This window comes from Mustelus asterias, chromosome 15 (genome assembly GCF_964213995.1).
Source record: "Mustelus asterias chromosome 15, sMusAst1.hap1.1, whole genome shotgun sequence".
NCBI lineage: Eukaryota > Metazoa > Chordata > Chondrichthyes > Carcharhiniformes > Triakidae > Mustelus > Mustelus asterias.
In genome coordinates, this window is record NC_135815.1 from 16,756,584 (window position 1) to 16,779,789 (window position 23,206).

Here is a 23,206-nt window from a genome sequence, read left to right on the forward strand (position 1 = left end):
GTAGGGTAAATACGTGGGGTTACGGGCCTGGGTGGGGCTGCTTTTGGTGCAGGCTCGATGGGCCAAATGGCATCCTTCTGTACTGTAGTGACTCTATGATTCAATGATTCTCTGTACAACTGTCCTTTCCCGGTTCTACTCTTTCCTACCTACCCAAAACTAGAAAATCCCCTACAATGGATTCTTCTGTCATTCCAACACTCCTACCTCTAAAGACCCTTAAGGGTCTTTCCTCTGCCTCTCTCCTATTTCTCATTGACACGCTGCCTTCAGCGACACCATCCAAAGGCATGCTATCAGGTTCCGCACAAACTTTGATGGCATCCAGCTCTACCTCACTGTCACTTCCCTTCACTGCCTAAAGCAATAATCTGGATATAGACACTGAGGGAGTGGTGTCAAAATTTGTTTTTGTTCATGGTAACAAAATAGGAGGTATAGGTAACACTTTAGATGATCAAAGAAAACCACAAAAGGATATTGAGAAGATGGGGGAAATGAGCTAAAAAGTGGCGGAGGGAATTTAATATCTGGAAGCATGAGGCGATACACTTCAATTGAGAAAAAATAGCAAACACGATATTCTAAATGGAAGTAAGTCTGGTGCTACAGAAGAGCAGGGAGACAAGGTACAGGTTCACAGAACATTAAGACGGCTGCTCAGATTAATAGGTCTGCACAAAAGCTAATGGAATTCTAGGTTTTATCTCAAGAGGTACAGAATATAAAAGGCAAGAGATAATACTGAGCCCATATACAGAAATTTAATAAGACCTCAGATAGAGTACAATATCACAGGCAGAATTGGGCTCCGTAGTATTGCAAGAATATTGAAGTTTGAGGGAGGGAACAGTGCAGATTCAATAGGATCTTACCTGGTATGAGGAAATACAACTACAAGACCCATCAACTACATCAACGGGGATGAAATAGAAAGGGTCGAGAGCTTCAAGTTTTTAGGTATCCAGGTCACCAACAACCTGTCCTGGTCCCCCATGCCGACACTATAGTTAAGAAAATCCACCAAAGCCTCTACTTTCTCAGAAGACTAAGGAAATTTGGCATGTCAGCTACGACTCTCACCAACTTTTACAGATGCACCATAGAAAGCATTCTTTCTGGTTGTACCACAGCTTGGTATGGCTCCTGCTCTGCCCAAGACCGCAAGAAACTACAAAAGGTCGTGAATGTAGCCCAATCCATCACGCAAACCAGCCTCCCATCCATCGACTCTGTCTACACTTCCCGCTGCCTCGGCAAAGCAGCCAGCATAATTAAGGACTCCACATACCCCGGACATTCTCTCTTCCGCCTTCTTCCGTTGGGAAAAAGATACAAAAGTCTGAGGTCACGTACCAACCGACTCAAGAACAGCTTCTTTCCTGCAAAGTTGATCTTTCTCTACATCCTAGCTATGACTGCAACACTACATTCTGCATTCTCTCGTTTCCTTCTCTATGAACGGTATGCTTTGTTTGTATAGTGCGCAAGAAACAATACTTTTCTCTGTATGTTAATACATATGACAATAATAAATCAAAACAAATAAAACCGGTCTTTTCCATTACAGCGACGTAAATAATAAGGCAATATGATATAACTGTTTATAATTACAAAAGTATAGTATAGAACAGATAGAAGCAAAATGTTTCAAATAGTTCATGGAGTTAAGAACAAGTGACCATTGAGCCAAAACTAATGCAAGAGATTTACAACAGCAGAGCTGGAGAGATCTCTTTGCCTGGGGGTTACAAAACTGTGGCACTCACTTCCAAGGTCAGCAGTTAAGGCAGAGACTGACAACATTCAAGATTGGATTGGATCAGTGGATGTAGGTAAATGGGTTGAAAGGATATTGGAACATGTTTAAACTATTCACTTAAGTGGAGGTAAATGGCAGGTTGGGCCAAATGACTTGTTTGCATGTTTGCAGCTTCTATGTATGTCTACACAAACTCAGAAAGATTACAGGTTGGATCCTAGTCTTTGCTGGTTCGCTGATCTCAACTGGAGTGTAACATTTGGCCTCAGCTAAAGGCAAAATACTGCGGATGTTGGAATCTGAAACAAAAACAGAAAATGCTGGAAAATCTCAGCAGGCCTGACAGCAGCTGTGGGGAGAGAATAGAGCCAACGTTTCGAGTCTAGATGACCCTTCGTCAGAGCTGTGTGTGTACATCTGTGCATTTGTGTCTGCATGCACATATGAACATGTGTGTGAGCTCATACAAGCATGTGTGTGCGGCATGTTGCATGGGGAAGGGCATGTGTATGGGGAGGGTGAAGTTCAGACTGGTTTCAGATCTATGGCCTCTGACATTCATGGTCAAGAGCAGAGGTTCTCACGTAAAGGATCAAGAACTATCTTATTTGGATTACCCTGTAGGAAGCAATGATGGGCGGCACGGTAGCACAGTGGTTAGCACTGCTGCTTCACAGCTCCAGGGACCTGGGTTCGATTCCCGGCTTGGGTCACTGTCTGTGTGGAGTTTGCACATTCTCCTCATGTCTGCGTGGGTTTCCTGTGAGTGCTCCGGTTTCCTCCCACAGTCCAAAGATGTGCGGGTTAGGTTGATTGGCCATGCTAAAATTGCCCTTAGTGTCCTGAGATGCGTAGGTTAGAGGGATTAGTGGGTAAATATGTAGGGATATGGGGGTAGGGCCTGGGTGGGATTGTGGTCGGTGCAGACTCGATGGGCCGAATGGCCTCTTTCTGTACTGTAGGGATTCTACGATTTCTATGAGGAAAGACCCTCCTTTGTGGCTGTTATTTACATTATTTTTGTTGGCTCTCGACCTCTTAAATTTGAACAAAGCAGACGCGGAGACCAACAGGGTGGAAAATTATTACATTAATTTTACATTTCTCCTTGTGTTCAGTTCAAGAACGTAGGGTAGAAGCTCAGAGCAGCGACGTGTTTGAGAATGATGGCGGGGAAAAGACATTTCCAAAAAAAACAGAGAGATGGTTGGTGAGATTTTGGGAAGTGCGGCGAACAAGTGTAACTCGCCTGAATATGAAGAGCCACGGTGCAGGTTCAGACACGAAAAACAGTCAGGTGCAATATGCTGCAGGGCTAGCAGCAACTCCGAAACTGGAATCCATTATCTTTAGAAGGAAAAAAATTAGGTGGCTGTGTTTGCGGTGAAGGGCAGAGAAATGAGTGATACCAGTCCTCGAGAATAGAACCATTTACATTTTGCACCCAGCGTCAGCTTCAAGTATCTTCAACTCAACTAATCAGAATAAAGTTGCCTCTATTCTAAACGGTACTAGAATGGTACCCCTGATGTACGGGATTAAATACTCCATTTCTCACACCAGCCAACCTTTTGGTCTCTTCAAAGTTTATATTGTTTTGGGGATCAGATGATTCGGTACAAATCCTGACCATCTTGATCTCCTAAATAGTGCTGTGCACGTCACTGGAATGCTACTATATTGACAATATCATGCATGACATGACTGTGACACTGTCATTCAAGCGTTGCTACCACCCGTGCACATACCCAATAACTGTGGGCAAAAACCAACTTTACAAAACCACCTGCTGTTTCACTGCAACACAAAACTCACGTTTCAACAGTTCACTAACAGTGAACTGGAAAGGGCTCTAACAGGCTACAGTAAAGCAACTAAATGGGAGCTGCGTCATCATCTGATAACTAAATTGCAGTGGGAACTTGGTGCCCTTCAATTTGACTAACTGACTGTATAAACAATGCACAAGAGAGAATGGCAACTCAGTGCCAATTCAACACTTAATCGCTGGTAGTCCTGAGGTGCAAGTCACAAGGGTTTATCAAAACACACTTCGCATTGGACCCTCACAGCCAGTGGAGGTGAGGCATTTTAATCCCATCAACCGGGCCTATATTCAAGCTCATGTGAAATAACAGTCAGAGTTGTCATCCTGCCATCTGGTCCCCTAACAGTGACTCATATCATTGGCTTTAATTTCTATTGTTTTTCCATGGGTCAGGAACAAGGTCAGTGACCACACAGGGCTGGATGAAAGTGGAGAAACGCTAAATCAGAATGTAGCCTCAGAACAAAGTCCTTTACAGCACATCAGGAGTCACTGATATACTAATTTCTCGTTGATGGACACAAGGTCACTAATCCATTTGCTGTTCCCGAATTCACCATTAACATTGAAACTGTTCAAACAGACATGGCCCTCCTCTGAAATGACTCAGTGACTTTCCCGAGTCACACAGCTACAAAACACTGGGGTCCAGAAAGTTTTGAAAAAAGTGAATCATCAAACTTCTCATTAACTTATTTTGCAACAATCACATACTGTGAAAAGACTTTGTTTCCTTAATGTTAAAACGTTTTGATTAATGATTTGCACACTCCAGATTAGATCAATAACAAAAGAGACTATTTTGTATTCTCCGAGGGTAAGGGGCACCAATTTACTGCTGTCACGATGTGATACCTTTACGACTTGTACGATAAATCTCCAGACATCTTATACTCATAGATTAACACAAGGGATCATGCAGAATGTTTTTACAAATGCAGAACTCATCAGGAGTAGTTCATTGAAAAATAAATCTTGCCTGTACTGCTACCACGAAAACCATAAATGGATTAATTTTTATACCTATCTACTAGTTAGTTAACACTGGTGACAATTCTGCTGTATTTTAAGGTGTTAATTGAAACCAGTTAAGCCCTATCTGAATCAGCATGGTAACAGACCACATTTCCCCCCCACCCCGCCCTGAGACCAGGGCAGGGAGAGCAAGAGAAGAAAGGAACGGCGCGCTGTTCTCAAGTGGACGCGAGTGATTCAAGCTGGAGGCATTACTAGATTTTCCACCCTGTGGGCTGCGCATTTGTTTTGTTCAAACTTAAGAGGTCGAGAGCCAACAAAGCCCTGAGGTACACAAGCATGAGTGACAGACAGGCCTGAGAACTGAACTCCTGGCTCTCAGCTTGGGATCTGAGATTTCTCCCGATTGAGACTTATAGCAGCCATTATCCTCGGCACGATCAGTAACAGATAAAGGCAGTTCTACAAATGAGTTTACATAATATGGAGACCTACCAAGGCTTCAACATCAACACACATACAAGCGCTAACCTAATGTGTTCTTATCCCCACTTTTACTGATCTTTAATAGACCCTTATTAACCAATAATTCATAATCATTACTTCATATTCCTGGGAAAACATACATTTTGAGTTTTCTCCCTGTTCCAAAAGACATTCATTTTTTGTCAGTTGTGTTTTCTGGTATATGTTTAAGAATTTCTAAATCACGCCATTGTGAATTATTTTGCCCACATGCCACTGTCATGTAAAGGTGCTCAGCAGAGCAAGGGTTAATGCGGGGCTGGAGAATAGCACCACTCACTGTATGATGTAAAGAATCACATGGTAAGAAACCCAGGGAACAGTCTAGAGAGTACACTCTGCATGCAAGCTATTCTCCAGCCCCGCATTAACCCTTGCTCTGCTGAGCACCTTTACATGACAGTGGCATGTGGGCAAAAGAATTCACAATGGCGTGATTTAGAAATGGAAACAACCAAGTACCAGAAACACAGATTACAACTACCTTCTCATAGAAACCCTACAGTGCAGAAACAGGCCATTCGGCCCATCGAGTCTGCACCGACCACAATCCCACCCAGACCCTACTCCCATATCCCTACACATTTACCTGCTAATCCCTCTAACCTACGCATCTCAGGACACTAAGGGGCAATTTTAGCATGGCCAATCAACCTAACCCACACATCTTTGGACTGTGGGAGGAAACCGGAGCACCTGGAGGAAACCCATGCAGACACGAGAAGAATGTGCAAACTCCACACAGACAGTGACCCGAGCCGGGAATCGAACCCAGGTCCCTGGAGCTGTGAAGCAGCAGTGCTAACCACTGTGCTACCGTGCTGCCCTACCATTCCTCCAAACGTGACAGGCCGAGATGCGGATGAACTGTCAAGACTCAAAACTGTCTAAAGTTATAAAGTCAGAGACTTGAAGTGGTGGGGCGGAGGGGGGAGGGATAGCAAGTTAACACTGTAATACAAATAGTTATATTCTATTGGAGAGTTTTCTTTAGAGAAGAAAGGGGGATGTTGTGGTGCCTGCATCCCATTGCAATGTGAAGGTTCTCAACAGAGTAAGGGTTAAAATGGGACTGGTGAATAGCAGTATGATGTATAGAGTCACATGGTAACAGACTCTGCGAGAACAATGTAGAGGTAAACAGTCTATCTGCATGGAAGCATCGCATGCATGCCAGTAGCCAGGGATCTGTAAATAGTTAAAGACTACCAATAAAGTGTTCATGTTTAAACATGCAAGTCTCAAGTTTCTCACTGAAACTTCACCACAGCAGCGAGACACCATATTACTAGAAATTCCAGATTTTATATTTGCCCAACACAGAGCGTATTCTTTCTTGCCTTGAAGAATGTATCCTACTTACCCAAACCCAACTGCATAGGTTGGTTAAAGCAAGTCTTGAGGGCCCAAAGCACGTGCAGTCTCAATAAAATCGGGGAATGGACCATCACAGAAAATACTGATGAACGTTACGTTACATGAGTATATTGGAAACACTGCCTATTGGGTAACGCTGTCAGCTACTGCCCTGAGACTGAATGGGAAAATTCTCAGTGACAACTACTCTATAGAATAATGAAGAACTGCCCAAGATTGCAAATGTTTAATAAAGTTGCATTTGCATCATAGCAACCTTTACGTCCTCAGGACATCCCAAAGTAATTAAGTGCAATAATGTAGTTTTAAAATGAAGTCACTGCTGTAATGTAGGGAAACGCAACACTCAATTTTACACAGCAAGGTCTCGCGAACAGCAATGAGATAGATGACCAGAAGCAACCTGCACGTGCTTTGGGCCCTCAAGACTTGCTTTAACCAACCTATGCAGTTGGGTTTGGGTAAGTAGGATACATTCTTCAAGGCAAGAACGAATACGCTCTCTGTTGGGCAAATATAAAATCTGGAATTTCTAGTAATATGGTGTTTAGTGGTGGTGATGGGCCGAGACACAAGGAGAACTCCCCACTCTTCAAAGAATGGAGTTTGTTAACCCGCAGAAAGACTACCATCCAAAAGACAGTGTTGCACTTGACTGCTCCAAGAGGAGTTTAGATAATGTGCTTAAATCTAATTATCTCAAGACACCCATGTGCGCTCTTATAGGGAAGACTATAGGCACCAAAGATTCCTTCCAAGTAACTTGGGGAGATTAACAGAATTTTTACAGTGGGTTATGAGGATCTGGAATGCACTATTGGAAAGGGTGATGGAAGCAGATCTGAAGCAACTTCCAAAAGGAAATTGATTTTATACTAGAAACATTGCTGAGCCATGGGGAAAGATTAGGGAAGCAGGTTCAATTCCAGCCTCAGGTGACTGACTGTAGGGAGTTTGCACGTTCTCCCTGTGTCTGTGTGGGTTTCCTCCGGGTGCTCCAACTTCCTCCACAGTCCAAAGATGTGTAGGTTATGTGGATTAGCCATTGTAACTGTGCACTGTTACAGGGGTAGGCTGGAGGGGAGGGGGGGGGGGAAGACTCGATGAGCCAAATGGCCTCCTTCTGCACTGTAGGGATTCTATGGGATTAGAGGAGTGCAGCCAAGTGAGTAGCTCTTTCAAAGAGCCTGCACAGGAATGTTGGGCCGAATGGTCTCCTTCCGTCAAAGTAGCGATTAATGTATATTACGAAAACAAAAAACAAAACCCTGCTGTAATCTGATCAGCTCCAGAGGAAAAGGAGAAGGAGCTAATGTTCTGGCTCAATGAAAGGTTACAATCCAACCATTAACCTATCTTTTTCTTTCAGATACTAATCTGACCTACAACCCATTTTCCCCCTCTTTAGTTCAGATTACCACCATCCAATTTCTCTCTTTCCTTCTTGCGGTGAAAACAACAAAGGCCACAGCCAACTTTTCTGATCAAAACCACAGAGGTTTCACTACCGAGCCTGGGAAAAGCACAGGCATATCATGTGCTCCATCAAAGCTCATGTACATAATGTAATAACAGAAGCCGTTTAGATTTCCCACTTAAATTTACAACAGATACAAAAACACAGATTTTGTTTCCCTTAAATGGAGAGGTAATCACATGCATGCAGTTCCCATTGGAAAGCTGAATTAGCTTTTCAGACAATAAAGTGGGCCCGTGCTGTGTACAGCACAACCATCTAACCAGCCTGCAGATTTCGACACCTACGTGTACACTGGATAGATGTCTGCTCATGCACACAACAGCTTCAGAACACACTACAAAGACACAATTTTCTCCAGTTTTGTAATAACGTGCTAGCGAGACAGTTTGACTCAGCGCCAACACTCTGACTATTTCAATGTTCTCCTGGCTGGACTCTCGCCTGCCATCCTCCGCAAACTTGGGCCCATTCAAAACTGTGTCGTGCTGCTCACATTCTCGTCTCTTTGCACATCCCCCTCTTTCCTTCACCCTCCCCACCCCCCCCCCCCCCACCCCCCCCACCCCCCACCCCGCCATTGGTGGATGTGCCTTTGCTTGCCTAGGCCCTAGACTCAAGAATTCCCTTGCTAAATATCTCTGCCCCTCTCTCCGCCTTTAAGTCGCTTCTTAAAACCTATCTCAAATATCCCTGTTCGGCTCACTGTTAACTTCTGCATCATACACTCCGGTGAGGGGCTTCTCTAGCGGCGATCACAGTGAAGCAAACAGTGGCAGAAATCCCGGTCGATTCTTCTCCCTCAGATGGAGACACTGGAATCAACAGGGACACGAGCAATTTCCACAGCAACCCTAACTTGCGCTCTTAACTATAGTTCCTGGAACCATACCCCAGTGTTCCTCATTGGCAACTGTCCGCAAGGGTGAAGGGGAAAATTTCAAAGGAAAACTGGAGAAGGAAAAAGAACCATTAACATTTTCCAAAGTCTAGTGACAGTGAAGAAATCCTACTGCTCATTTTGTAATACGCACGACACCAGAAATATAAACACAGAATTTCAGCCTCATTGTACATGCCCAGCTCCATTAAATTCTAGGTTACAGTAGTTGGCAAATTCAATGCACCTTCAACAGGATCAAGTGCATGAAGACCTAAATGGCGGCAACAGATTAGTGTGGAATCTCACACTTCACAAATTTTGACATTCACAAAAACTAGAACTATATACAAAGGCAAGCTTAACTTCCTTTGTTAGCAAAGTATGCATATAACATGATGGCTGCCATTTTCCAAGAGTGATATAGTGTATATAGTGATATGTACATTATATCACTGTGTATATAGTGATGAGTGAAATGAATGGTCCTGCAAACTAGAAATTGTGTGTCACCATTTCGTAACGGTTGCCATGATTGAAGTGACATTATTTAATTTGGTTCAGACTAGATACATTTACAGTGGTCACTATTTAGCAAACACTAGAGATGTGGGGCACCTCTCAGTGGTTCTCCTGGGGTGATTACAAAGTGAGGCAATTTTCTGTGCTCAATGCGCTGAGGGGCATTAGTGCTGGAGAATGAAACTGGGCTCTACATGTATTACTCTATAGTGACCTCCAGCACTCCCAGGTCCTATCCCAGAGGCCCAGCAAGCTTTCTTTCCAAATGATGTGGCTTAACCACAACGGAAAAGCACCACTACTGAACCAACGGCACATTTCCAACACTACCGTCAGCTATTATTGCGGCACCTATAGAGGGACGAATAATCCCGCTGCTGTGGACAGAACTGCTTCAAATTTGCCAAACTTGTTTTTGTAACAATGTAAATAGCCAACAGAGATGCTCATATCATCAATCTGGATTAAATTCAAAGTCAGGTACCGGAGATGAAACTGCAGTCTGACAAGTCACATCATTATCTTTTCCTTTATCTTTTCTTAATTCCTCTCCCAATAACCTTTATTTGGCTTTTATTATTAATTGTCTTTACACACTGCTCAGTTTTTTAATTGCGTTTTTATCCTGTCCTCTTCTCAAACAAGACAAAGTTGTAAAATGGCAGAACCAAAAACATTAACCATCTTTTTCTATGAAATGCTAACTGTGCTTCCGTTCACCTCCCAAACTCCCCTGTTTGCAGCATTCTGGATTTTCTTTTAACCATTTTTCATGGTTCTACACCTCTTGGGTCTCTGTAGTTTTCTACTTCCCATTTCCCTATATCGACTTTGCTTTGGGTACATGGCTTATAAAATAAAAGTCTGCATTGTGGCTTCACGATACCTTGAACATCAAATGGCAAGACAAACCCCCAAACAATGGGATGCTCACACAGTGATTCATGGCGTCAAGTCTGTTCCAACTGAGAAAGGTGATACAAGAATGAGTGAAAGCACAAGAACAAAGCATGGTCTCTATGGTCAAGTAAAGTTTGGCAAATTGCTCCCATGAGAACAGAACAATCATAAAATTACCCTGATGCTGTCATGTTGTTCCAACAATTTCAACGTGACTTTGCTCTATTTTACTTGTCAGTTCCCCTGCCCCCACTTAGTTCAGGATATGTCTCCTTATCCAACTTCTTCCCCATTCTGCCTTAACATTTGTTTCAATTATTAAGTTGCTTCACTGTTGTACAATCTAAACAATTCATGTAACTGGCCATTTTAAACCCTTTGGTTAGAAAATGAGAGGTCAAAGGACATAATCCTTCTATTGTGTTGATGAAATGTCATTTGCCTCAAGAAAACATTCAGAGTTGCCCCTCAAGATTCATTGCAGAGGGACCATATTTCCTTCGACAAAGTGGTGCCGGCTTTTCAGCCTTAGGGCTGATGCTTTGATCATGAGTTTTAGCTTATGACAATTGTACGGTTGAGCCCAGCAAGCAATAAAATGTCTGCAGGAAAATGTACGGTTTGTACTTGTTCCATAACAGTTGACAGGACATGATATTTGCCTTGCAGTTCAGTTGTCCAGGCCAGGGAATTTTAATAAATACTTACCACATCTGACCCCAATTTCTGCTGTCAAATTTTATCACCATTTCAAAAAATAAGGAGAGAATGATGAACACAAAATATTTTCCGAATCAGAAACAATGCAGAAGCGCACGCTATTTAAAGAATATTTGTGCAAATTTAGTCCGAGCATTTTATGCTGCTAATTTAACCTTTATTAGAGTTTCATTTGTAATGGAACAAATTGTTCATTCAGTGAAAGACTCAAAATTCCTCACACTAAAATGTCAAGGACATTTTAGATAGCACCAACAATAAAGCAGATTTATAAATTATTCAGATTATATCCCTCTGACATGACTGGCGATGGCGGGAGGCCTAAAAAGGTAATGCAATATATTAAAAATATATAGTGGAACCCGTACCATAAATACAATGATGTGGAGATGCTGGGGTTGGACTGAGGTGGGCAGAGTAAGAAATCTCACAACACCAGGAATACAATGCAAGCAAACCAGAGGCAGCAATATAGAATGCATTTACCAAGATTGTAAGGTTGACACAAATGAGGAAAGTCATTTGCCTATCCTATCCTATCCTAACCACTGTGCCATCATGCGGGCAGCACAGTGGTTAGCACTGCTACCTCACAACGCCAGGGACCCAGGTTCGATTCCCGGCTTGGGTCACTGTCTGCGTGGAGTTTGCACATTCTCCCCATGTCTGCGTGGGTTTCCTCTGGGTGCTTTGGTTTCCTCCCACAGTCCGAAAGACGTGCTGGTTAGGTGCATTGGCCATGCTAAATTCTCCTTCAGTGTACCCGAACAGGTGCCAGAGTGTGGCGATTAGGGGATTTTGGCAGTAACTTCATTGCAGTGTTAATATAAGCCTACTTGTGACTAATAATAAACAAACTTTAAATAAACTTTAAAACTTTTAACTTTATCAGAAAGACCACAAACATCTTTCACCACACTACAAAATGATTCCATAGTTTTGCCTCCACTGCATTACTCAGAAGGTTATTCCACACACTGAGCGCATGGATTCGATGAGTATGAAAATTTTACAATCCGTCCCCATGGGTAATGCTGCGAACACAGATCGTGGCAAGTTCAGATTCAGCAGCACAGCAAAGCAATAAAATTAATGGAAGTTGGATCTCATTACATTTATGATGCTGAAATTTGACTCTCTGCCTCTCTCACAACACCTATATATATGGTCCTCGGAAGTTAAATCACATCAAACCACTTCCCACGTCTACACGCTCTTTTGAGTGCAGCCACAACAGATTTCAACAATGTAAGCCAATATCACAGGTCAAGTGTCCTTTATCCATAAATATGAAAACCGAACACATCCAAAACCTGCACATTTGTAGAACCTCCTTGACCTTTAGCGTGGGAAACAGCCTGAGCCAACACGAACCTCACCGTATACACCCTACCTTTATTATTCAGTGGTACATCTGACTTTTCTGCCCATTATATTTACTTTAAACTGTAGCTAGCTTAGGCTTCGGCCATTGTAATGCAAGTAGGCCAAAGCCAATAAGCGGTGTTGGAAAATCAAAATGAAAAACCAAATTTTTCTGTTCTTTTAACAGAATATTCTTCAGCATTGCCATCTTAGGAGAAAAAATGTTTGCAGCGGCACAGCTATTACAACGCTGGGAGCACAAAGTACCTATTTGAGGTGATTTTTTCAAAGAGTTGTAAATGTTTCGAACACTCTATCCCTTAAGTAAATCCAAGTCACAGATGGAGAGAATTTTTGATATTAAAAGAATCAAGGGATATTGGGATAGTGCAGGAATGTGGAATTGAGGTAGAAGAACAGCTATGACCTTAAAGAATGATACAGTAGGTTTAAAAGGCTTAGTGGCCTTCATTTGCTCCCATTTCCAATGTTCTGTACCCTCCACCAAATCTCAATATAAGGAGAAACAGATAAATATCTGAGGCTAGAATCCTAGAAGAGTAACTTCATGGACCACACTACATGACTCATGAGAGCTTGAAATTGGGGTCATGAGACCTTCCCTAGAACACAAAACCAATGTTTGTTTAGTAGGATAAAATTAATCTCCCATGCCACCCACTAGGAACACAGAAGGAATTGAGGAACAAACCCCAGATACAGTGGGAGCTGGTCTGACCTTGCTCCAGAACAAAGCCTTTTTAAAAAATAATTAAAAACAAATTTGATTCTCTCACAATCTATATAACCAGAGAAAAGAAGCATTAAAAATTGCAACACTGACTTCTGCTGCCTAGAAATGCGAGCTTGCAAGGGCACCAGGGATTTTACTGAAAATATAATTACTTTTCAGTTTTTGTCTGTGCTGTGCTCAAACTTATGGCTCGCACACATTTTTCAGATTCCACCAACTCGAGTAAATTAGGGGGATCCACCCAACAGGGAAACATAACGTGGAAAAGTTTCAGCCACTGTTTGTTCAGGAAGGATCTCAACTGAAGGGGGAACGCAGCCTGAAAGGGGAAAGATCAAGAGATTGTCGCACTTACTGAGGTGAACGCCAACAGCTCCTCTTCGGTCAGCTTGTGAACAGGGTTGTTCTTCTGAAAATCCGTGCTATTGGGACAAAATTGTAACATGTATGAAAGCAATAATTAATGGAGTGTTTAACTAGCGAGGTAGCAGTTAGATACAAAGACATGTAAATCAGTGCATTTTGCATTGGCGTTGGGACAGCAAAAGGAAGTTAACTAACTCTGAAAGGGACAGTGAGATCAAGGGTTCCAGATATATGGATTTTGAAAGGTGAGAATGCAAGTAGAAAAGGCTAGAAAAAGAAGGAGGAGAGTCTAAGCTTAATATCTTGGGGTCTTTACCCTAAAAACAAGGATAAAACCTAGACATTAATTGGAATAAACATTGAAGATAGGAGCAGGCTCTTTTTGGCCCTTCGAGCCTATTTCGCCATTTATCACGATCATGGCTGATCATCCAACTCAAACACCCAATCCTGCTTTCTCCCCATAACCTTTGATCCCATTCACCCCAAGTGCTATATCTAACTACCTTTTGAATGCATTCAATGTTTTGGCATCAACTACTTATGGTAATGAATTCAATGAAGAAATGTCTCCTCATCTCCGTCCTAAATGGTCTACCCCGAATCCTCGGACTGTGACTCCTGGCTCTGGACACACCCACCATTGGGAACATCCTCCCTGCACCTACCCCGTCTAGTCCTGTTAGAATTTTATAAGTCTCTATGAGATCCCCCCTCATTCCTCTGAACTCCAGTGAAAACAATCCTAACCTAGTCAATCTCTTCTCATACATCAGTCCCACCATCCCCGGAATCAGCCTGAGCATCTCATTATAGAAAGGGTGTTAAAATCATGGAAGATTCACTAGAATATTATCAAGAATGAGAAGTTATAGATGGGGGAAAAAGCTCACAAGAAGCTCAAAGTAGGCTTATTCACTCAAACAGCAAAGGTTAGCGGGGTGGGGAGGGGGTCTATAAAAAAGGTTTTCAAAATGATGAAAGGTTTTGAGAGGTTAAGCAGGTGAACAACTATTTTGACTGGTTGGTGAATTCACAAGGGGACACTGAATAGGATTATCGTTAAAAAACTGAACATACAATGATTGATTCCACACGGGCATTATTGGAACATGGAAGCAGCTACTGAGGCTGTACGATAAAGTTTAAAAGTGAATTCATCAAGGAAAATATATAAGATCATGCAGCAAAAGAGATGAGAAATGCAATCTAGACAACTCCAACTCAAGAGCTAACCTTGCCAGAGACTGAATCGCCTCAGGTGTTGCATGGTGTGGTGTCCAGAACTGTACACAATACTCCAGCTGAGATCTAACTATTGTCTTATGCACACATAATCTCCTTGCTCTTGAACTCTACGCCACTATTAATAAAACTTAGGATACTGTCTGCTTTATGAACTGTTCTCTCCAACTCTCCAGCCACCTTTAATGATTTATACACATGTACACCTAGGTCCCTCTGTACACTCTTTAGAGTTGTACCCCCTTATTTTATATCGTCTCTCCATGCTCGACCATGATGAATCACCTCACAAGGGTTCGAATCCCACTACAGCAGTTGTGACATTTAAATTCAATAAAAACTTGGAATTAGAGATTTAATGATGCCCATGAAACCATTGCTGTAAAAACCCATCTGGTTCACTAATGTCCTTTAGAGAAGGAAATCTTCTGTCCTTACCCGGTCTGGCCTACATGCGACTCCAGAGCCACAGCAACGTGACTGACTCTTAAACACCCTCAAAGTTGAAGGGCAATTCAGGATGGACAACAAATGCTGGCCAACGGTACATATCCTTACATGTATTTCATCCAGTGCCAACAGTTTAACTACTCTGTTACTCTTTATATGCCGTAAGAAGTCTCACAACACCAGGTTAAAGTCCAACAGGTTTATTTGGAATCACGAGCTTTCGGAGCGCTGCTCCTTCATCAGACTCACCTGATGAAGGAGCAGCAGTCCAAAAGCTTGTGATTTCAAATAAACCTCTTCGACGTTAACCTGGTGTTGTGAGACTTCTTACTGTGCCCATCCCAGTATCTCCACATCTTTATCCGCCAACAGAAGATTTTGAGATTCCCCTTTATGTTGGCTGCAGTCTTTCCTCATAATTCTACACGTTTCTATTATTTGCTTTTTCACCTCACAGGAAACAAAAGTGCTGAATGCATAAATATGAAGATGTCATGATATTATGTCATAGGCAGTACAACAAATGGTCTCCCAGATATAAAGTTCCTTGCTATTTGCTTTGACTTTAAGCTAAATTGCAACTGTTTTGCATCACTCCCTGTGCAAAACAATACTTTACAACAGGTGCGAGAATGATTCTGCAAAAGATCTGCAAAATGAAGAAATTCCCACGAGATGGGTGGTGCATCTTTCTTATTCATTCAACTTTCTTCTACAAAGATGCGCCACAGGAACCCACCAATGCTGCTTAGACAGCACCTTTCAAACCCACAAGCACCACCATCTAGTCAGACAAGGATGGAGAAACATGGGAACGCCACCACCTGAAGTTCCCCTCTAAACCACTCACCATCCTGACTTGGAAATGCATCGCCATTCCTTTCTGGAACTCCCTCCCTAACAGCGCTGTGGACGTACCCACACTAAATGGACTGCAGCGGTTCAAGAAGGTAGTTCACCACCACCTTAGGCGGTTAAGAAGTCGGTGCATCAGGCTACTGTAAATGGGAATCTGACTTATCAAAAGGGAGAAAAAAGGTGGAATTAAATATAGATCTTACATATAAGTGGTAATGAAGTGCCCCTGGGTGGCATGGTGGCACAGTGGTTAGCATTGCTGCCTCACAGTGCCAGGAACCCAATTCTGGCCTTCGGCGATTGTCCGTGTGGAGTTTGCACATTCTTCCCATGTCTGCTTGGGTTTCATCCAGGTGCTTCAGTTTCCTCCCACAACCCAAAGATGTGTAGGTTAGGTGGATTGGCCATGCTAAATTGCCCCTTAGTGTCCAAAGATGTGCAGGTTAGGTGGCTTGGCCATACTAAATTGCCCCTCAGTGTCCAAAGGTGTGTAGGTTAGTGGATTGGGCATGCTAAATTGCCCCTCAGTGTCCAAAGATGTGCAGGTTAGTGGATTGGCCATGCTAAATTGCCCCTCAGTGTCCAAAGATGTGCAGGTTAGGTGGATTGGCCATACTAAATTGCCCCTCAGTGTCCAAAGGTGTGTAGGTTAGTGGATTGGGCATGCTAAATTGCCCCTCAGCGTCCAAAGATGTGCAGGTTAGTGGATTGGCCATGCTAAATTGCCCCTCAGTGTCCAAAGATGTGCAGGTTAGGTGGATTGGTTATGCTAAATTGCCCCTTAGTGTCCAAAGATGGGTAGGTTAGGCGGTTTAGCCATGCTAAATTCACGGGGTTACGGGAAGCGGCCTGGGTAAGATGTTATTTCGGAAAGTCGGTGCAGACTTATGGTCCAAATGGCCCTCTTGTGCACTGTAGAGATTCTATGGTTCGACGATTGCCCACTAAATGAATCTATCATTGGGTGCAGGTCTGATATCTGATCTGCCTTCAATCAATTGCGTACTTCATGGGCATTTGAATTAAGCTGGCAGCTTGGAAATTAGCCAGCCTTCCTAGCTTTCCATCACATTAGCTCCATGCTTGTACATATACAATGTGCAACTTAGGATGGTGAGAGGACTGGGCTCAGCAGTGATGCTTCTGCCTGAATCGACTGCTTTACAGATGAAGAATGGCCCCTTGGGTGAGCTATTGGAGGGCTGCCAGCATGTGTGTAACCGCAAAGCTTGACAGACTTTGATGCATGGGGGGGACTCCAGCAGATGTTGACATTTTCCGGGGACTTTCCAAACTAGTGTCCAGAAGACAGCCGTCAGAGGGAAACATTAGGAAATCGTTCCTTTTTAACAGAATTGACGTGCCAATGTCAACAAATACAGAAAGGTACAATAAATGTGGTGAACTCGTGGACCCCACCCCATCCCTTCCCCAAACAACTCTGAGTGTCTGGGAACCTCAGATTGAAACTTACAGAGATGTATTATAATTATTTAAAAAATAGCAGTCAAAAATGGCCAAGAAAAAAATAGCTCCTTTGAGGACATTCTACAAACGATGCAACTGCGAAAGGGTGAAAATATCCACTGGGATATGTACGACTGTCCTTTAACACAACTGCCACTGATGGATTCCACACGTCGAGAACTGCAAATCAAACTCTGCACAAGCCAGGGGAAAGAGATATTCCAGAAATACTATGCATCTCGACAGGTTGAAATAGTGCTTTAGTGTATTTATGGCATTTGGCACAAACAGTGAAATATGAATCATAGATTAAAGTGAACACTGCTTAACTGTCTCTGGGTATCAATAAATCCAAGTTAATTTTGAAATGTAACTAACCGTCCCTTACATAAGAGCGACGGCACAGCCGAATATTTTGAAAATGAGATATGAAGATATCTGCAGCCTGCGCTCTGTTTGTGCCAACTTAAATCGACTTAAAAATGTAAACTTCCAGGAGATGCAAAAACCAGTATGGGAAATGACAAAAACACAACACACATTGACTGCTCAGATTAATCAACGGCCTCTGAAAACACATACAACTAATTCTGGAGTAGTGAAATTAATTTCATATCTTACTAACTAATAAAAACATCCCATTAAAGTACTGCGTATTTTATATAACAGTTGCAGTCACTGTCGTGGAAAATACATTAAGAATTTGTCTCTCTAATAATTTTGTTAGCTACTTGTGTTCACTAATCAAAAAAGATAGAATTCCAACAGCACAGTTAGCCGCCAATGTGACAGGTATTAATGCTCATTTGATGTTTCCAAGGGCATAATCTTATCCTGCACCCAATTAATGTACAGCTTATGCATAAAGGAAAGGTACAAACTCATCCTCTGCAGCGACTCATTAAACAAACATGAACAGTGCACTTTGACCGTGTTGACATGAACCATCTGCCAAATGTCACATGAAGGGACACTACAACATATGGGCTCGAATGATACACAATCTGTGGGGAGGCTGTCGACTCCAGCCTCAGAAACAGCAGGGAATTCAGGGTTGAGTTCGCAAACTGTTTCCAGTAACTGAAGTTAGTATGACCATCCCAATCAACTCCCCATCCGGTCCTCCCAACTTGGTCGAGTAGCCTGTTTGGACATCGACTAATCATCAAGGTCATTTTACAGTGATTGAATTAGTCAATTTTCAACTGCAGTCTAAGAGAATGGAGATTCTGAGATTTCTTTAGCAGCTTTCTGGCATCTTACGAAGGCAGTTCCTCTCTAAAAATCTTGATCATGAATCATTGGCCTGGATAGTGTAAACATGATGTGGAGATGCCGGCGTTGGACTGGGGTAAACACAGTAAGAAGTCTAACAACACCAGGTTAAAGTCCAACAGGTTTATTTGGCAGCAAAAGCCACTAGCTTTCGGAACAGGCTGTTCCTTCGTCAGGTGGGTGGGAGTTCTGATCACAAACAGGGCACAAAGACACAAACTCAATTTACATGAATAATGATTGGAATGGGAGTCTTTACAGCTAATCCAGTCTTAAAGGTACAGACAATGTGAGTGGAGGGAGCATTAAGCACAGGTTAAAGAGATGTGTATTGTCTCCAGACAGGACAGTTAGTGAGATTTTGCACATCCAAGCAGGTTGTGGGGGTTACAGATAGTGTGACATGAACACAATATCCCGGTTGAGGCCGTCCTCATGTGTGCGGAACTTGGCTATCAGTCTCTGCTCAGCGACTCTGCGCTGTCGTGTGTCGTGAAGGCCGCCTTGGAGAGCGCTTACCCGGAGATCAGAGGCTGAATGCCCGTGACCGCTGAAGTGCTCCCCAACAGGAAGAGAACAGTCTTGCCTGGTGATTGTCGAGCGGTGTTCATTCATCTGCTGTCGTAGCGTCTGCATGGTTTCCCCAATGTACCATGCCTCGGGACATCCTTTCCTGCAGCGTAACAGGTAGACAACGTTGGCCGAGTTGCAAGAGTAGGTACCATGTACCTGGTGAATGGTGTTCTCGCATGAGATGATGGCATCCGTGTCGATGATCCGGCACGTCTTGCAGAGGTTGCTGTGGCAGGGTTGTGTGGTGCCGTGGTCACTGTTCACCTGAAGGCTGGGTAGTTTGCTGCGGACAATGGTCTGTTTGAGGTTGTGCGGTTGTTTGAAGGCAAGAAGTGGGGGTGTGGGGATGGCCTTGGCGAGATGTTCGTCTTCATCAATGACATGTTCAAGGCTCCGGAGGAGATGTCGTAGCTTCTCTGCTCCAGGGAAGTACTGGACAACGAAGGGTACTCTGTCCACTGTGTCCCACGTTTGTCTTCTGAGGAGGTCGGTGCGGTTTTTCGCTGTGACGCGTCGGAACTGTCGATCAACGAGTCGAGCGCCATATCCTGTTCTTATGAGGGCATCTTTCAGCGTCTGGAGGTGTCTGTTGCGATCCTCCTCATCCGAGCAGATCCTGTGTATACGGAGGGCTTGTCCGTAGGGGATGGCTTCTTTAACGTGTTTAGGGTGGAAGCTGGAGAAGTGGAGCATCGTGAGGTTATCCATGGGCACAGTGAGGTGCTGAGGTGACCGTCCTTAATGGAGATGCGTATGTCCAAGAATGCAACTGATTCCGGAGAGTAGTCATGGTGAGTTTGATGGTGGGATGGAACTTGTTGATATCATCATATAGTTGTTTCAGTGATTGTTCACCATGAGTCCAAAGGAAGAAAATGTCATCTATGTATCTAGTGTATAGCATCGGTTGAAGGTCCTGTGCGGTGAAGAAGTCTTGTTCGAACCTGTGCATGAAGATGTTGGCATATTGAGGTGCGACTTTGGTCCCCATGGCAGTTCCTTGTGTCTGGATGAAGAACTGGTCGTTGAAGGTGAAGATATTGTGGTCCACGATGAAGCGGGTGAGTTGTAAAATTGCATCTGAAAACTGGCAGTTATCGGCATTGAGTACTGAGGCAGTTGCAGCAATGCCATCATCGTGGGGGATGCTGGTGTAGAGTGCCGAGACATCCATTGTGACGAGGAGTGCTCCTGGTTCAACTGCTCCATGTGTGCTGAGTTTCTGTAGGAAGTCCGTAGTGTCGCAACAAAAGCTGGGGGTTCTTTGTACAATGGGTTTCAGGATGCCCTCGACATAGCCGGAGAGGTTCTCGCACAGGGTCCCATTGCCCGATACGATGGGACGGCCGGGTGTGTTTGCCTTGTGTATCTTTGGGAGGCAGTAGAGATCTCCAACACAGGGAGTACGTGGGATGAGAGCACGGACGGTGTTCTGAAGGTCTGGATCAAATGTCTTGATCAGAGTGCTGAGTTGACGGGTGTGTTCTTTGGTCGGATCTGCGGGTAACCGTCTGTAGTGTTCCTCGTTGTTCAGTTGTCGGTACAATTCTTTGCAGTAATCCGTTCTGTTCAGTATGACGATGGCCCCTCCTTTGTCTGCTGGTTTGATGACAATGTTGCACTTCAAACATGTCTGCCTCTTTCCTCAACCGAGGCCCCCTTGCCCCCCACCAACTGCGGTTGACAGGGCACTCAACCGTGTCCGATCCATCTCTCGCAACTATGCCCTCACCCCTTCCCCTCTCTTCCAGAACCATGACAGAGTCCCTCTTGTCCTCACCTTTCATCCCTCCAGCCTCTACATTCAAAGGATCATCCTCTGCCATTTCTGCCAATTCCAGCATGATGGCACCACTTAACACATCTTCCCCTCAGCACCCCGTCAACATTTTGCAGGGACCATTCCCTCTGTGACACCCTGATTCTCTCCTCCAATACTCCGCACCCATCGTACAATTCCCAGGACACCATCCCATCCAATTGCAGAAGGTGCAACAGGTACCCCTATACCCCCTCCCTCCTCACTGTCCAAGGGGCCAAACACTCTTTTCAGGTAAAGCAGCATTTCACCTGCACCTCCTTCAACCTGATCTATTGTATTCGCTTCACCTCATGCGGTCTTTTCCACATAGGAGAAATTAAACATGGACTGGTTGACTGCTTTGCAGAACACCTTTGCTCCATCCTCATGCGTGGTCCGGACCTTCCAGCTGCTCGCCATTTCAACTCAGCATCTTGCTGTCATGTCCACATGTCCGTCCTAGGCCTGTTGTAATGCTCCAATGATGTCCAGCGCAAACAGGAAGAACAACACCTCATCTTCCGATTAGGAACATTACAGCCTTCTGGTCTCAACACTGAGTTCAACAAAGTTAGATTGCAAACTTCCCCCTCCATCTTAACCCCGCCCGTATCCTTTTCGTACTTTGTTATTAGTTGTTTTTCAGCTCCCTGGCCTCCCCCAACACAACCCCCACCCCTCCCCCACATGGCCACCTGTCCCTTGGTGTTCAGTTGCTCCCATTAACATACTCTGCTATCTTACCATTTGCTGCTATTAACACTCTTCTTCCCTTAATGGCACCATTAACACTTCCTTTTGCCTTATGTCCAGGATAGAATATAAAAGCAGGGATGTCTTGATGCACCTGTACAGGGCATTGGTGAGGCCGCAGCTGGAATACTGTGTGCAGTATTGGTCCCCTTATATGAGGAGGGATATATTGGCATTGGAGGGAGTGCAGAGAAGGTTCACCAGGTTGATACCGGAGATGAGGGGTTTGGATTATGAGGAGAGGCTGAGGAGATTGGGTTTGTACTCGTTGGAGTTTAGAAGGATGAGGGGGGATCTTATGGAGACTTATAAGATAATGCGGGGGCTGGATAGGGTGGAGGTGGAGAGATTCTTTCCACTTAGTAAGGAAGTTAAAACTAGAGGACACAGCCTCAAAATAAAGGGGGGTCGGTTTAAGACAGAGTTGAGGAGGAACTTCTTCCCCCACAGGGTGGTGAATCTCTGGAATTCTCTGCCCACTGAAGTGGTGGAGGCTACCTCGCTGAATATGTTTAAAGCGCGGATGGATGGATTCCTGATCGGTAAGGGAATTAAGGGTTATGGGGATCAGGCGGGTAAGTAGTACTGATCCACGTCAGATCAGCCATGATCTTATTGAATGGCGGGGCAGGCTCGAGGGGCTAGATGGCCTACTCCTGCTCCTATTTCTTATGTTCTTATAACGTTGTCAATATCTCCTTTGCCCCAACCTATCCCTGTTCTTCTATCCTCCCAACCTCCCTCCTTCCAACTATATAATTCATTACAAAAACAGCTGGAAAATCTCAGCAGGTCTGACAGCATCTGTGGAGAGAGAATAGAGCCAACGTTTTGAGTCTCTCAGGGATCTCCAAACGACGGCCCGCGGGCCACATCCGGCTGGAAGTTTGGAGACCGCTGGAGATGACCCTTCATCAGACTAGACCCTTCATCATCTAGACTCGAAGCGTTGGCTCTATTCTCTCTCCAGATGCTGTCAGACATGCTGAGATTTTCCAGCATTTTCCTGCTTTTGTTTCAGGTTCCAGCACCATCAGTATTTTGCGTTTATATAATGAATTACTTTTCCATCTTTCTTCAATTCTGTAGAAGGGTCATTGAGACTCAAAACGTTAACTCAGTTTCTCTCCATGGATGCTGCCAGACCTGCTGAGTTTACCCAGCATTTTCTGTTTATATTTAGTTTGCATTCCAAATCTTTGTAAAATAGTTAGCGTTTTGAAATACCACTGATGCAACCTCTGCAAAGTGTCTGGCAAAGTGACGTGCTTCATTCGAGACACAGGAAAACATCAATTTCCTTGTACAAGACATTGCCGAAATTCCAATTTAT

The 23,206-nt window shown here is 43.9% G+C and overlaps 1 protein-coding gene across 1 annotated transcript in view; it reads right to left on the bottom strand.

Annotated features, from left to right (window-relative positions):
- ttc27 (tetratricopeptide repeat domain 27) overlaps nt 1-23,206 on the bottom strand; it is a 215,152-nt gene that overhangs the window by 116,841 nt on the left and 75,105 nt on the right. The window contains exon 9 of the mRNA XM_078229562.1: nt 13,441-13,507. Within this exon, the coding sequence (XP_078085688.1) occupies nt 13,441-13,507 (67 nt within the window). The remainder of the gene's footprint in view (nt 1-13,440; nt 13,508-23,206) is intronic.